Source organism: Palaemon carinicauda, chromosome 31 (assembly GCF_036898095.1).
Source record: "Palaemon carinicauda isolate YSFRI2023 chromosome 31, ASM3689809v2, whole genome shotgun sequence".
Taxonomy (NCBI): domain Eukaryota; kingdom Metazoa; phylum Arthropoda; class Malacostraca; order Decapoda; family Palaemonidae; genus Palaemon; species Palaemon carinicauda.
In genome coordinates this window covers 12,020,371-12,037,994 of record NC_090755.1, presented here as the reverse complement: position 1 = coordinate 12,037,994, position 17,624 = coordinate 12,020,371, and the positions used below count along the sequence as shown (strand labels likewise).

General features: G+C 36.1%; 1 protein-coding gene and 1 long non-coding RNA gene across 16 annotated transcripts in view; one reads left to right on the top strand and one right to left on the bottom strand.

Moving 5' to 3' along the window:
* Nucleotides 1-17,624, bottom strand: part of LOC137624289 (zinc finger and BTB domain-containing protein 7C-like) — a 175,020-nt gene that overhangs the window by 65,474 nt on the left and 91,922 nt on the right. Inside the window, exon 6 of one of the 13 annotated variants that reach the window (XM_068354850.1) lies at nt 5,474-5,941. The exons of 9 other annotated variants lie outside the window; for them this stretch is intronic. In XM_068354850.1, the coding sequence (XP_068210951.1) occupies nt 5,630-5,941 (312 nt within the window). In that variant the 3' untranslated portion in view covers nt 5,474-5,629. Of the gene's footprint in view, nt 1-5,473; nt 5,942-8,684; nt 8,990-11,554; nt 12,852-17,624 lie in introns of those variants that run through there. 3 more of the 13 variants (XM_068354853.1, XM_068354843.1, XR_011040705.1) reach the window with 3 other exon arrangements.
* LOC137624291 (uncharacterized) overlaps nt 1-17,624 on the top strand; it is a 195,575-nt gene that overhangs the window by 127,716 nt on the left and 50,235 nt on the right. The window lies entirely within an intron of this gene.

Sequence of the window (17,624 nt, the reverse complement as noted above, 5' to 3'; positions counted from 1 at the left end):
AGTACGTCATGAATGGTTTACGGATTCGTTGGAGGCAAGCACGACGCAGGGGCTTATCTATCATATCTCTTTTGTCAATAATAATAATTAAAAATAATTGTGTCATTGTAAAGAATATGTTAACTAAAATGTTTCCATTTATACATAATTACCCCAGAAATTGTAAAAATATTTTACTTAACGTATTACTGCGGGAATATCAAGAGTAGAGCATAAAACTATCTAAATTGCAACTACACTTACAACTAAACAGAAATATCTTTTAAATGTAAGATTTGTGGTCTTTACAAACCTTTGTGTGTATGTAACATGCTTTGTATCTAAGTAAGTTACAACTTGAAAAGCTGCAAAGAAAATCTGCAGACTTCTGGTACCTCTCAAAGGACAAGAGAATACCGTCTTTAGATGACGGCAAGGCCCTTACATATCTCGACTGCCTACCCTTCCACACCCTCTTACCAGCCTCTTAACCCAACCCAGATCAAAATAGATCTTTGCTCCTGATGACGTGTTTTTGACAATTGATAGGAGAAAGAAAGAGAGAGAGTGAGAGAGTAACTTTCAAAGGAAATGGTTTGTTGATATAAATGGCAGAATTCTTCAGGAAATTAATTCATATCAAATATGTCACTGTCTTTGATAGTCATGTCTAGTTGAGCAGTAAAGCAATTCACTTAGTTGAGTTTAATAAAGATAACATTAATGTAAATTAAAGAGGAACCACATCGGTTATGTTGTCAACCCAGTATACGATGTTGGATTACTTCTACCCATGTTATTTTACTTGAACTCTGACCAAAGCAAAACGATGTACCCATCAAGAAACAGATGTCTATTAGTTCTCGGGTATGGTATTCTTTCTAATTTCTCTTCCTCTTGATTTTTTTTTAGTTTTTATAGTTTATATGTGGAAGATCTAATTTAAGGTTGTTACTGTTCTTGAAATATTTTATTTTGATGTTTATTCTTCTCTTGTAGTTTATTTATTTCCTTGTTTCCTTTCCTCACTGCTATTTTTCCCTGTTGGGCTTATAGCATCTTGTTTTTCCAACTAGGGTTATAGCCTAGCTTGTAATAATAATAATAATAATAATAATAATAATAATAATAATAATAATAATAAATAAATGACTCGACTATATTATTATTGTTTATTATTATTACTAGCTAAGTTTGAAAAGCAAGATGCCATAAGGGCTCCAATAGGAAAAAATAGCCCAATTAGGAAATGAAATAAGGAAATAAACGATATGAGAAATAATGAGCAATTAGAATAGAATATTTTAAAAACCATAACATCAAAACATATTTCATATATGAACTATATAACGAGACTTATGTCAGTCTGTTCAACATAAAAATATTTGCTGCAAGTTTGAACTTTTGAAGTTCTACCTATTCAACTACCTGATTAGGAGGATCATTCCACAACTTGGTCAAAGCCAAAATAAAACCTCTAGAATACTGTGTAGTGTTGACCCTCATGATGGAGAAGGCCTGACTCCTTCCCATAGCAACCCGTATTAGGCCAAGGGAAAACTTTGTGAAAATTTCTTGAGTTTACAAATGAGACATTTGCTGCAAGGGGTTGCAGGCTTACATGTCCAACTCAGGCAATGTACTAGGCCCCTCACTTTTTCCATATTATTATTATAACTGCTAAGCTACAACCCTAATTGGAAAATCATGATGCTTTATGGCTCCAACGGAAAAGTAGCCCCTTGAGGAAAGAAATTAAGGAAACAATCTTTATGAAAACCAACGAATAATAAATATAGAATATTGTAGGATTAGTAACAACATTAAAATACATGTCATATAATTTCATTACATATAATATTCCCATCTAGAGAAGTAATTGTCCACCCACCCTTACACTGCTAACCCTAATTCTAAAGGACAAATACAGATAAATCGGACAATGTAGCTTGGCATTGCAAAGATAATAGTCAGTTCAGTAATCCTGTTATATCTACCTTCATTGATTTTAAGAATTTTTCAACATTTGACTTAAAATTAGCACTAAAATGAAAGAAGCTCTTTTGGTTAGTAATTTATTTTCAAAATCTTGATGCATACAATCTCTTGTATCTAAAGTACAGAAGTTAATACAACTTGACATTTATATTTGACAAGTAGTAAGAGAAATATAGTGACTTGGTATGCTCAAGTAAATAAAAATTAACTAAAAAACTATACACTTAGGTTGATATTTTGCAAAGGCTTTAGAATATTGATTATTTTATAAACTTACATTAGCTTTACTGTTACTGTTCCTTTATAAAATTAACAATCTCATTTCTAATGTACAGTAAACATTAATATAGTAATCATGATTACAATAATAGATATAATTTTCTTCAGATTCAGTGGATGCAGTGGTGGCTTGTTGCCAAAATGATGTGGGTGCCGCTCCAAAAATTTTCAGCTTGGTTTTAATGTGTAAAAGGAAACAATCGGGTATAAGAAAATTTATTCAGAAACTTGATATCATTAAAGAACAATTTAACATTTTTGACTTACTATAACGTAAGTTGTTACACTTTAGGCTGGACCCATTCATTTAAAAATGAAATCCATTTTTCTTGTTTTAGTTTGCACAAACTAACGATAATTTTCTCCTTGGTACATGGTTTTCAAGCACACTCATGCAGAGTAAAAAAAAAAAAAAAAAGGATAGCTACATTCTAGCATAAGCCCATCAAGGTTACGCACAACGTACGCGAAGTAAAAAAGAATACCTTTTACCACCAAGATCAGCACTGCATGAGCGACAGTGCTCTCTCTTCCTCGCAGCCTTGCGTGCAGCTTCCTATTTTTGCACGCGCGACAAAAGCCAAATACCACTCCGCTACACAGTTTTGTACAAAGTTATTTATATTTTTCAAAAACTGAGGGAAGGCTACTGAGATTAAGCTTAAAGATTATGCATTGGACAAGTATACAGAAAGAAGTAAGGATAAAATACTAGTAGATAATGGATGCCATTATTCTGGGTATGGATGTTTTGTTGCTTGATTGAGGGAAGTCGGACGAGGGTGCTTCTTTGTGCTGCCTACAAGGTCAAAGTCACCTGTATGACCAACAGGCACTACTTTCAAAAGTATTTTCTTTGCTCTGTACCGAGTATTAATTGGTATTTTCATTGCTCTGTGCCGAGTATCAGTAGACGTTTTCGTTGCTCTGTGCCTTGTATCAATCTGTATTTTCTTTGTGCTGAGTACCAGTCGGTATTTTCTTTGCTCTGTGCCAAGTATCAATTGGCATTTTCTTTGCGCTGTGCCGTGTATCAATTGGTATTTTCTTTGCTCTGTGCCGTGTATCAATCTGTATTTTCTTTGCTCTGTGCCGAGTATCAATCTGTATTTCCTTTGCTCTGTGCCGAGTATCAGTCGGTATTTTCTTTGCTCTGTGCCGAGTATCAGTTGGCATTTTCTTTGCTCTGTGCCGAGTATCAGTTGGCATTTTCTTTGCTCTGTGCCGTGTATCAATCTGTATTTTCTTTGCTCTGTGCCGAGTATCAATCTGTATTTCCTTTGCTCTGTGCCGAGTATCAGTCGGTATTTTCTTTGCTCTGTGCCGAGTATCAGTTGGCATTTTCTTTGCTCTGTGCCGAGTATCAATCTGTATTTCCTTTGCTCTGTGCCGAGTATCAGTCGGTATTTTCTTTGCTCTGTGCCGAGTATCAGTTGGCATTTTCTTTGCTCTGTGCCGAGTATCAATCTGTATTTCCTTTGCTCTGTGCCGAGTATCAGTCGGTATTTTCTTTGCTCTGTGCCGAGTATCAGTTGGCATTTTCTTTGCTCTGTGCCGAGTATCAGTTGGCATTTTCTTTGCTCTGTGCCGAGTATCAGTCGGTATTTTCTCTGCTCTGTGCCGAGTATCAGTTGGAATTTTCTTTGCTCTGTTCCGAGTATCAGTTGGCATTTTCTTTGCTCTGTGCCGAGTATCAATTGGTATTTTCTTTGCTCTGTGCCGAGTATCAGTCGGTATTTTCTTTGCTCTGTGCCGAGTATCAGTTGGAATTTTCTTTGCTCTGTTCCGAGTATCAGTTGGCACTTTATTAGCTCTGTGCCAAGTAGGCATTTTCTTTGCTCTATGCCGAGTACCAGTCGGTATTTTCTTTGCTCTGTGCCGAGTATCAGTCGGTATTTTCTTTGCTCTGTTCCGAGTATCAGTTGGCACTTTCTTTGCTCTGTGCCAAGTAGGCATTTTCTTTGCTCTATGCCGAGTATCAGTCGGTATTTTCTTTGCTATGTGCCTAGTATCAATCGGTATTTCCTTTGCTCTGTGCCGAGTAGCAATCAGGATTTTCTTTGCTGTTCCGAGTATCAATCATAGAGTAATTCAAAACATCCTTGTTATCACTTGATTCTGTTTTGTTATTGTTTCTTTTGTATTTATTGAAATTATCCTGTAAATATCAACGGTATAGCTTGAATATCTCTGCACATCTCAAAAATGAAGTAATAATTTATAGGCTCTCATGTGATTTCTGTGAAAACATGGACACTCTCTCTCAATTTTAGCACCAAAAGTTAAAGTTTATCCATAAATATTTGGTAATATTATCATGGTGTAATAGAGTACAGTAATTGTGCTGCTTATATAGATCTGCATTGAATATAGTACAGTACAGTCAGGGATTGCTTAATTATGCTGCCTCAATATACCCGTTCAATAGTGTAGAAATAGAACTAGCTTCCTTCCTGTACTTCGACCAAATGACCAAATTATGTTATGATCAGACAAGTCAAGAGCCACACTGTGATCGGAACACGGTTGAACAACCTTCAAGAATTCTTACTAAAAAGCTTAAAAGACTACTGCTAGTATACATAAAGAAGTATTTAAACTACAATACTGTACTCTGTTTATCATTACAGAAATTAAACTATTGATAAAATTCATACTGTATTTATATTTAATACAGCTCTAAAATTACAGGGCTCTGTAGATAGGCACAAAACACAACTGAAGAGTTTTTGTACAGTACAGCAACAAGTGTATGCCAGCCATCAAAAATGACAGGTAAATATTTAGATAGATATGTACCTGCACCCAAACAGATTCTGGTTTCTGACTGTACCCCTGTCACCAGGGTATGACTACTCCCTCAACCCCCCCCCCCCCCTCCCTTACCAGAGCGAAAGGGAGAGACCAAACAGTCATACATCATGCAATGTTGCAGTGTGTGACCAGGGTATGAATATTCCCTCTCCCCCTGAGTGTGATAGGAAAGAAAAAATATATATATATATATATATATATATATATATATATATATATATATATATATATATATATATAAAGTGAAAAAGCTAATTTATCTTATATACCTTTTTTTATTGTAGTTTTTTAAGATGCCTAATTACTAAAATATTTTTATATAACTTTATTACCATACAAATTATTTTGATGTGATTTTTATGGGACGCTATAAAACTTTTACGGGTATTAAAAAACAAAGAAATATTGTATAAAGTAATATTTAATAATCATTCTTCTCAATGACAACATTAAGAATTCTACAAGACCAAACACATCAAATAATTACATTTCATTGACTTAGGCACAAACTTTAACCCCTTTGCAGATTATTTCATTAAAATAGCTATTGAAGGCATCTTCATATTTGGTGCACATTAGTCATCTGACCGTGCATTTTCAACATGTGCCTCTTAATCGCTTGCTTCTGCGTTGATCGGTAGGGACATACGAGACAGGAAAAAGGCTTTTCCCCAGTGTGTGTTCTTATGTGCATCTTCAAGTTGCCCTTCTGTGAAAAGGAAGCAGTGCACATCAAGCACTTGTAGGGTTTTTCTCCTGTGTGCACCAACACGTGATGCTCAAAGTTGGTCTTTACTCGAGTGGTGAACGTGCAATAGGTGCACGTGTACATCCCCATGGTGTTTCTCGTCACTGACATCCCGAGATCGACCTGTGAGGGAAAGTTTTCCATGAATGATTGGCGGATTCACAACGGTAGCAAGTTTTAATTGCCTACTGTCTATTGTCAGAGCAAAGATTTGTTTCATGAGAAAAAAAAAAAAGTCTTTCCTAAAACATTTTTAGCCTGAAGTTCTACTTTAACCAAAAATAAAGAATTGAGTTTCCTCTATATACAGTATATACTGGTTGCAATAATTACAGAGGCAGAACACTTACGTCAGTTATGAAGATGTATGATTATTTTAAAGAGACTGGAGAGAAAGATTGATGAAAAGCTGAGAGATGAACAAGCAGGATTTAGAAAAGGTAGAAGTTGCACTGACCAAATATTCATTTGGAGACATGTACAGCAATGCGTAAAATATAGAAATCCACTTTTGATGGCATTTATGGACTATGAAAAAGCCTTTGATAGTGTGCACCGGCCAATTTTGTGGAGAGTCCTGCATTATTATGGAATTCCTCGTGAATATATAAATTTGATTAAGTCTGTTCATAAGTATAGCAAGTGCAAAGTTAATGTTAATGGAGTCTTATCAAATGAATTTCCAGTGAACAGTGGAGTACTCCAAGGGAATGTGTTGTTACGTATGTTGTTTATCCTCCTCATGGATTTTGTAATGCATAGAGCAGTCAGAGTTGGTGGATAAGGATTGGACTGGATTAGCAGACCTAAAGTATACTGATAATGCTGTCCTTCTTAGCAGAACACCACAGGATTTGCAATGCTTGCTTACCAGAATGCATTCAATATCACACAATGTTGGGAGGAAGATAAATAAAAGAAACAGAGATAATGAGGACAGAGTATGCAATGGAACATGAAATATCATTGGAAGGAGAAAGGATTAATGAGGTAGAATCATTGAAGTATTTAGGAATTATGATCTCCAATACAGGGTCTTTGGAATTAGAGTTTAGTGAAAGATTGAAAAAAACAAATCATGATGACGGGTAGAGGAAATGGTTTGGGCATGCTCTTCGCACTCCCCAAGAGAGAATAGTTTACCAAACGTTCAGTTGGGCTCCATAAAGTACTAGAAGATTTGGAAGACCCAGGCCTACATAGCTGAGGACTATGAAGCACGAAGTAGATGATGAATGCAGAAGTATTCAATTTAAAGCTCAAGATAGAGAGAACTGGCGAAATCTAACCGAGGCCCTTTGAGTCAATAGGCATAGGAGATGATGATACTGTACCCGAAAAAAATAAGGGATTTTGACGAAGGAAAAATCTATTTCTGGGCGAGGAACCTGTGTCACCCAGTGAAATGCTCCTTAAAGCACCATTTCAAAGGTATAAATACTGCTAAATATACCAGAGAAAAAAAGTTGCGTTTAATGCCAAGGATATACCCAGCTCGCTCACCCCTAAAGGGTGCCGGTATTAAAACTGGGGCGAGTGATACCACTACCAGAGGTCCCTTTCCAATTAGACTTCTCTCTCCTCAAAATCCCCCGTTACTACGAGGTGTCATTCACTACAGCTACTGCCCCCCGCCACCACCACCACCATTGTAGAACACTTGCAAAATAATTATATGCAAGAAAATTGCCAATGCATAATAATATGAAGCAGATCATTGCTATACAGTATTGTACAGTATATTGTGCTGAATTCAAGGAAATGAAAATCCATGATAAACACTGACAAGAAGAAAAAACTGTTGAGAAAAAGATGAAAGGATACTACATCACTCCCATAACCTTACAGCACCGAGACCAATCGTTCTTCGAGAATACGAAAATGATAAAACCCTGAAATCATGAATCGTAAATCAAGCTTTCCTTTCAAAACAGCAGGGTGTCAAAGAGTCAAAAGCTTCCATGGGACAAGATGTTAGATTTGCATGGAAAAGGAGATTTAAAATAGAAGTATATTTTACAATACAGTATTGATTAGTTCACACAAACTTGGAGATGGGCTCCACAAGGCACTAGAAGAGTTGGAAGACCCTGGCCCACATGGCTGAAAACTATGAAGCGTGAAGTAGCAGATGATGAATGGAGAAGTATTGATTTAAAAGCTCAAGATAGAGGCGGCTGTCGAAATCTAACCGAGGCCCTTTGCGTCAATAGGCATAGAAAGAGTAAATGATGATATCGATACAATAGCTTGTTTCACCAAGCCTTTGCCATTATTATTTAAATATTAACCACACACTGTTTACGATTAGGTTATTTCATTCACTGCTTATACACGTGCCATGAGTTTGACACGAGTACGGAAGCAAAGTAGCTTTTTAACGAAATGTGTCGAAGAGAGATAAGGACTAAAGAGGGTAATGAAAAACAGAATTTGTCCAGGCACTAATCACAGTTTAAGCAAATTAAAGTCATACATCAGTACATAATACAAAATCTAGGTATGGAATTATCAAAGTCAACCTTTCAGTCAAAGTCCCTTTACTCTTTACAGTATAGTCACTTTTGGTCCTCTTTCCTTTCAATCACTTTTCATAAATTTAAGTTTGGGGCACCAATAAGACTCCTGTCTCATCTTGACCTCAGACAGTTTGATCCTATGGACTATCAGACATTGAATAACTTAACAGGTACTACACCATGCTTGAAAATCATATCACTATTTTTTTAATATTTCTGTATTAAGAGCAATATTTTTAAACATGAGAATTCTCAATACTGTACAGTACAATATTTTATACAAAAGATTGATTACAATTATTTTTTTTTTTTTATAAAACATTAGCTTGTACTTGTATGATGCATACACGTTGATTGACTAAGCACTCGGCAAGTGTTTCATCATGTGTAGCTTCAGGGAATTCTTATGAGCTGAACGATATGGACACTTGAGACAGGAAAACGGCTTTTCCCCCGTGTGTGTTCTCATGTGCGTCTTGAGGTTGCCTTTCTGTGAAAAGGAAGCTGTGCACATCAAGCAGTGGAAAGGCTTTTCTCCTCTGTGCACTAACTCATGGTGTTCCAAGTTGGTCTTGAATGGAGTGATGAAAGAGCAGTACGTGCACGTGTACATTTTCGTGGAGCTTCTCTTCGCTGCCCCGCAGAAATCGACCTGCGAGGGAAAGTTTTTCTTGAAAGTTCATTTGTTCCTCGGCTTTCAAAAACATTTAAAGAAAACAAGTGCAAAACCACACAAAAGATTTTAATCATAGCACTCCTTTTTACTTGTTTATTAAAGATTTAGAATAATAGAAAAGAAAACCAGTATTTTACAGTTTTTACACCAAGCACATCATTCCAATGCCACTGTACAATACAAAAATAAAAGTAAAAGTTGTGTTAGACTTTTTAAGGCTGTTTGGATTCCAAAATACTATTCTTTGGTCTGATTATCTAGATCTACAAACCTACAAATAATTGCAATACTGTCATGAAAAAGTACCCAAGATCAAGATTTATTTTCATGTTGAAATGCTATGATTAATAGCTTTGCTCGAGAATCGGAACAAATTTATTTCAAAGAGAAAGGACAAATGAATATTTATATCCATTCCATATCAACTTGTTGCGGATATGAAACACTACTGAGCTCTCTATCCCACATATTACCCTCAACAAGCAAATGTGTGGTGAAGTGAATGTTCTTTTGTGTATTGGTATTCTATCACAGAATACTGCACTGGCACAATGTTAATGTAGATTCTAAAAGACAGAGCTTGAGCTAATGTATCGTACAGTAGATGATCTATTTGCTCTGCACAGTATTTTTTCACAATATTCTTGTGTTTATAACTCATTGCCTTGCTAATTATTTTTGCATCGTAATACTGACCTTAATTGACTAAATGCACAGTAGTTTTGTTAACCTTGATGCCTGTTCTGAGTTAATAATTTTTCATGCTACAACATTCTGCATTTTATGGTTCAAAGATACAATGTTGCAGGCATAGGATCATCTCGCCCTTTGAACTGAGTTCCAAGTTTGGGTGAAGTTACAAGTGTCACTGAACTCCGAACTGGAGCTGTTGTTCACAGAGCTATTGGGGCCTAGTTGTCAACAGTCACAGTGTACCTCTCAAGAGCAGAAGATTCCTAAAAGTCATAGTTCTGCCATTTTCACAGCTGCCAGATGTTGCTAAATCTCCATGCGTGGAGGCTATCCACCGGCATCTATAACACAGGTCTTTGAAGTTTGCTGCAGTTGTTGTAAGACATCATTTACCCTTATTAGGGTAAGATGATGAGACATCCTGCTTATGCTTACTTTATCTCGTATCATTTATGGCTAGGGCATTGTTCTTGGCCATTGAAGAATTAATGGATGCTTTCTCTCATATCAATATTCAATGTGCTTTGGACTTTGGTAAAGCTCGTGATAATGTAAAACTGTTCTTTCATTTTGACCTCTCAATTTCCCAAGTTAACAGTAGAACCTTCGGACTGAGATTTCATTTTTGTGTCGCCCAGCCGGACCAGGCCTCTTGTACATCTCCCAGTAAGATCTCGTACTAGAAGGGGATTTTACAAGACTGCCTCCTCCAAGCACGTCATGGAAAGACCATGCTCTTTTAGGTTATCTTTCTCACTCTTTATTGGGGTTTTATTAGCCATGAATTCCAAAGTTTAAGACTTAATCCTTGGATTACTGTGACCTGAAACTGGGCCATTAACCATTCTGACCTTGTCTTTATTTTCCAAGGATGATCTCCTTTGTCTAGCATATGCAGACAAATCTTGCCTACAATATATACTGAAGTTTTCCTTCTTAGCACCTTTTCCTTCATACAAGATAGTTGTTCTACATTATTGAACACCACTATTTTCTTTTGACTGCATTCATGTTAAATTATTTTGATGTTTTTGCCAAAGAAATGGTTCGTTCAGAGTTAGGGCATGTGAAATTTTTGCTCTCTACTCAAGAATTTCACCCATTTCAATTATATACACATGAATTTAGTGTATTAATGATTTATGGAATTTGGGCCACATGGCCTGGTAATGCATTGACAATGTTTGGAGATTTCAATACATAAGCCATCCTAAGAGTTAACCAATCCAGTGGAATGGTACAGCAAGGAACTTCTGTTTTTTAGCTTAGCTCTCGAAATCGGTGCAGTTTGACTATGGTTGAGTGACAAATTGGGTAATGAATGTTAAATATATGGTTCATGCAAGGTGAATGTAATGTCTTCTTTGGTCTTGCCTTGCACCTATGTGTTTGATCTGAATGTAACAGCTAAATAATGCATCTTGCTAGTCTGTCATTGTGGGTGCTATGTATTACTCTGTGACGAAGATATAAAAACCTATGTATTTCTGCAAAATACTGTTTACAAATTTACATTAGGTATCTCGTTACCTCTTTGATGATGTCTCACAGGATTGTAAATACAGGAGAGGAGAGGTCCCCTTTTTTGTTTCATTTGTTTGATGTCGGCTACCCCCCAAAATTGGGGGAAGTGCCTTGGTATATGTATGTATGTATCTTGTTACCTAATTGTAATTCCAGCGTTGTTATTTGTTATTTATTTCTAATTTCCATAAAAAAAATAATTAAGTTCTACTAAAGAAAAACCCATAGGGATTTTTACCTCTTCCCCTTAAGAACTCGGTCAATATTGTCTTGTGATAGATGTATTGGTGATATATTTCTGTACTAGATTAAAACAAAATGAGCATTCTTTATTCTATGTTTTTATTTAGGACTCGTGTACAGCAATTAAAGTTACCGCCAATAATTTCTTGCTCGCCAACTATACTGTACCCCTAAGGTCTTTCATCCACATAGTAATACACAAGTGTTTCAGAAAGTATCAGTGCAGAAATACTGAGTATTTTGATACCTAGAGTATAATTACCATTTCATTTCCTTACTTAGATTATTTACAGAATATATTGACAGAGTTTTCTATCTAGAAAACCTACCCTAATCTTATCATGATAAATATCATCAGACATTAAGTTTTGATACAGTATCAACAGTCTATTATTAAAGAGATTTTACTGTATTATTAAATTTATTGAAGAAGAAAAAGCAATCTGAAGTTGACATTAGTATATAGACTATGATAAACCTAAGTACAGAAAAGAAGAAGTTAAAGAAACAAATTTCTTTTTATGATAAATTAAGCCATTTCTTAATAGAATTAAATGGTCGTATATCATTGGAGAATTATTTGGTGAGAAAACTGCTAAATAAATATCACTGATGAGACAGATCTTTGCTATGTAAGATAGAATTTGTTGGATCATAAGTGGCAGAAGGACTGGCAAGACTTCTGACAAGCACAAACACTGTAAGACTGAGATCATGATAAGATGTTTTCTGTTACAGTGAAAAATAAACAAAATTAGATGGAAAAGCAGAACGCTATGGAATCAAGGGCCCAGAGGCACAGGAACCCAGTATGGCAAAGAAATAGAAAATTTTCAAAGATCAATGAAATAGAATAAATAGAAAATTAAAAAAGTAATATAAACTATAAAAACAAGCTTGAAAATAAAGGAATTTTAAATCTTTGAAAAAGGTTCCAGTACATAACTTGCATAATAAGTGTCCATCACAGATAAAACTAATTGTTAAACTTCACAGATGGCGGAACAGAATCTGCATCGCCTTGGCAAGGAGTCCATCCTTCCATGCCGTGCAGTCTCGAGTGTTTCCTCATGTGCAGCTGGAGTGAACTTTTACGAGCCGATCGGTACGGACATTTGGAACAGAAATACGGCTTTTCCCCGGTGTGAGTTCTCAAGTGGGTCTTCAGGTTGCCTTTCTGCGAAAAGGACGCCGGGCACGTGTGGCACTTGAAAGGTTTTTCTCCTTTATGCACTAACTCATGGTGGGCCAAGTTGGTCTTTACCGAAGTGGTAAAAGGACAATATGCACACTTGAACACCCTCACAGTGGGGAAAGGATTAGGCCTGTGCTTGTGCAGCTTCGTGGTACTTCTCCACGCTGGCACCGGGAAATCAACCTGTGAGGGAAACATAGTATCTTTCAGTTGCCTGATTTCAACTGCTTTCCACTGAAACACACCATTTATTTAAAGAACTGTACTGTAAGGCGATATAAAATATTTCATTCAATATGCTATACACTTACAGTAGTATTAAACACAAAATTAAGAATATTTTAACTGGATACAGTGATAAGATTATATGGCCAAAAAATTCATATTGTACAATGTGAAATGGACACTTATTTCATGCAAGGGGCCTTCTGCATATCAAGCTTTGCAGAGGAACATACTGTTAGTACAAATGTGGATTACTAAACCTTTTCTCAATACAACATAAACATGATTCTCATACTCTACAGTACTTCATATTTTGCATTTGCTAGATACAGAAAAGCACAAAAATAAGCAATTACTAGGAATAGACAATTATATGGGCCAGGGGACAGTGAAAACACTTTCTCTTCTGCCTCTTTTGTCTGAAGTTTCTCTGTAAAAAGAATGGATAGAGGAAGTGTATTTTTGTTCCCAGGCCTTTAAAATTGTCTACTCTTAGTGGCAAAATTCTTAGGAAAATGACAAGTTTTGGACGTCCCCAGGCTCAACGAGTCTGGAAATTGCCAAGATCTCAATGGAAACTCAATTGACCATTCTGGGAAACTCAATGGACCATTCTGGCAGCCCTTCAGAAAGATGGTTTGATGATTACGATTGATGTGACAAATACTTATTTTCCCATTCCCAGTCATCAAGATTCCAAGAAGTTTCTCCAGTTCATGTTTCAAGGAAACATACCAGTTATAGTGTCTTTATTTTGACGTAGGTTTACTTCACAGTATTTATAATGATGATGTCCCCATTTTCTATCCAAGAAGATTATGAAAGATTTAATTTTATTTTTCAGATTATTAAGAACCTTGGAATTTTGGGGAGAGAGATAGCACCAGTTCATTTTGAAGATTTTCAACTGAGAAAGTAATTTCTTACTTTCTTAAACTAGTTAAAAAAAAAAGAAGAAATTTAAGTTTCATTGGTGAAATTGTTGATGGAACGCATAAGAACAATGACATCACTGAAATTAGGACCCTTACATGTGTTAGAACAAGTTATCTGATCCAAAACAAACTCTGATTTTCCCTGCCATTAAACTATTGAGTTGGTGGAACAATCCTTATCTTTTACAAGAAATCAGCCTAGCAAAGAAAATCCCAGATGTGTCCAATTTAACCGGTGCATCCTCTTCAGGTTCAGAGTCTTTGTATCTTAGGAAAATGGTCTCTGGGGAAAATCAGGTCGCAGATGCTTCCTCTTCAGGGTAAGGAGCAACTCTACTGGGTCTCCATATCTTGGGTAAAACCCTAGAAACAGAGTACAGTATACCATTGCAATTATTATGACACGGCATATCGTTAGCATAATTCAAGACGAGGGGAGGGTGGAATGTAGTTTGTTGGGCCAGGCGATATCTTTCTTATTACTTGTCAAATTGTTATTCCTTATGGGGAAGATGTTCTTCACTATGATACGATATACCATAACAGGAAGTTATTTTATCATTTTAAAGACATAATTTAGAGTGCTGCCCGTAGCATTTTTTGTGTAGGAGACTTACAAAGGGGGTCTGGGGGCATGCCCCCGGCTAGGGGTTGTGACCTGGGAACTACTAGGTTAGATTAGGTAGGTTTGTGGTGTTTGTATGATAGCAACAGTATTTGGGGGGTTGCAGCCCCCCCCACCCCCCTTAGGTCATTAGGAAGCATTTACAAATTTAGTGAATTCATTATTTCATTCTGTTAAACTTTCCGTGAAGAATTTGATGAATGATAATTTTTACTGGTGATCGCGATGCTGCTTGGGGTTGTTGTTGGTCAATTTCGGACATTTTTTACTTGATTTTCTGGCGGTTTTTAAATGGGTTTAAGTAACACACAGAATTCAGTTCTTTCTCCTTTGATTTTATGCCTTAAATACTTGAAACATTATCCCAACTGCTGTGGAGATCTTATCAGAAGTATGTTCTGGGTACAAACATGCATTTCTACTGTTGTAACTGAGTAAACAATTTGTAGAGATGCCATCACATATAAAAACACACTTAAAGGTTATTTTTTCTTGTTAGTAACTCATATATAGTACCTCAGATTACAAGCAACTTTAAATACATGAGCAAATTGGGAAACGAGCATTGCATTGATCTACGAGCAATAAATTTGCCCCATATGGGCATTTTTAATTGACAGCTACCAACATGACTAGCATGTGATGCACATAAATCAGTCACGCTGTCCTCATACGCCAACAACGCAGTTTAAATGGGAATTTTACCCCATACTGTTTCGCATTAGCTCGTACCCCATTATCGGCGTCAATGACCTTAGATGTCAGGATGCCAGAAAACTTCAAATCAATCAATCAATCAATTGTACCCCATCAGCGAAATGAACTTTGTGTTTTGGAAAGGAATTATGAGTTTAATAGCAAGAGATTATGATCCTATTTGTTAAATAAGTTCTCATGGAATCCTTCAATTTTCCGAGGTAAAAGATTGAGACTAGAATGTAGAGAAATAAGATTCCTGAATATGAGAGACAAAAGTATAAATTACCAACAACTATTCTTTTCTAGTAGGTATAGCCCAGCAATTTCCTTCAATAAAATTACAAAAGGAGTCTCTACCTCTCAATGACTATTATCCTTAGGGCTAACTGGGTCCATTTCACACTAGTTTTCACATATACTTCTTGTATGGTACAGAAATGGAGTGATTGTTACCATGAGATTCAATTACCCGTATATGATTCTGTGATGACAAACTGGAGGTATGGACATAAGGAATTCATTTTACCTCCTAACCTTTACAGATAAAAAAAAATGGGGCATTCTTAATGGTATCTGCTTTCATGCCCACATTAAAATTTCAAACGGCTATGGAAGATTCATTCATCAGAGGCAACTTGAAAAGGCTTGCCTGGACTCTGTTGAATCTGTTGGTCTGACCAAGTCTTGAAACTTGGAGTCCAATATAACGGTGTAGAATGAAGTCTTGGATATGGAGACAAAGGATAAGAAAGAAAATTTCCACTACTGATTACTTTAAAAACCCCATTCCTTTAGCTGAAAGATATGAGCACAGCATATGCATCCATTGTTTCACCCAATCAGAAACATTGAGAGTCCAGTATTGGTACAGGTGCAATATCAGTATCAACAATATATTGTTACCTATATGTAACTTTGACACAAAGTTAGAGATTATCAGTATAACAGAATTCACATCTGTACCAGATTTCAAACTTTTAATCAAAGCATCTTTATATACTGTATAAGATAACGAAACGCTAGTATCTACAGTGAAATAAGAAGTTAAGCTAGTACCTTTACCAGAATAACTCATTGGTAACTGTTGCAGGAGTGTGTAAAATTACTAACCAATTCTAAAACTGAACTCATTTGACCAAATCATTGTCTACTCAATCTATAGCCAGCCTGATGCACCTACTTGAAAATTATTAACCAGTTTAGGTGGCTGATGGTATATTTGCATCATGAGATAGTTTTGATAACAAAAGTGCTTTTATACACTTTCAAGTGTCTGGTGTCCTACAAACAGATTGCATGTGTCAATATAGTGAAAATATATAACTTTGCTTACAGACAATTTTTTTTAATTTTGTGGTAGCGCATTGATAACTTCCCTGTCTAGGGATCTGTTGGACGGGGCTTCAAGACCCTCTCCAGCTCAATAGTTTCTTGTTGTGTCTACAGCCTCACTATCCTTGTGAGCTAAGGATGGGAGGTTTGGGGTAGCCTATACATGCTGAGTCATCAGCCGCAATTGCCTAGCCCTCCCTGGTCTTAGCTAGATAGAGAGGGGCTTGGGTGCTTATCATATGCATATTTGGTCATTTTCTAGGGCATTGTCACTGTCCCGAGCTTCTGCTATTAATGAGCAACCTTTAAACGGTAGTGTAGGGTCAAATATCAACTCTAATAAAGGTCATCTATCTGACCTGCCCTCTAATCTCTGATTTTTAAGTAAGTTACTTTTATCCTATTGCTAATAAAGTTTATAGTACGGTAATTAATAAATCAATTTACTCAAATGACAAGACTACTTTTTCCAGTTGACACCAAGTAACAAAATGAAGATATGCAATGGATAGATATATAAATAGATTGCCATTTTAAATAAAGGTATTGTTAAGTATGATGAAAGAGGTTGAAAAATTGATGAATAAACTTATGCCGTATTGCTCCGTTAACGCGAGATGCAATGACTTTTAACTTCAGTAAAATTTATGTTCAAACCACACACTCCTGTCTTGAGAATATCATAACAGAATTCTCTTTTATCCACTTATATGCCAAAGGTGTTCACCATTGCATGAAAACAAACTTTTACTGCCGCCTAGCTTGTGATGGGGATAATTATAGCCAAATAAAGGGTAGAAGAGACTCTTTAGCTTTGGTAAGCAGCTCTTCCAGAAGAACACTCCAAAATCAAACCATCGTTCTCTAGTCTTGGGTAGTGACATAACCTCTGTACCATGGTCTTCCACTGTCTTGGGTCAGAGATCCCTTGCTTGGGGGTACACTCGGGCACATTAATCTATCTTATTTCTCTTCCTCTTGGTTTTTTTAAGTTTTTATAGTTTACAATATATATGAAAAAACTGTTTTGATGTTACTGTTCTTAATATTTTATTTTATTGTTCATTATTTCTCACAGTTTATTATTTCCTTATTTCATTTCCTCACTGGGCTATTTTTCCCTGTTGGAATCCTTAGGAT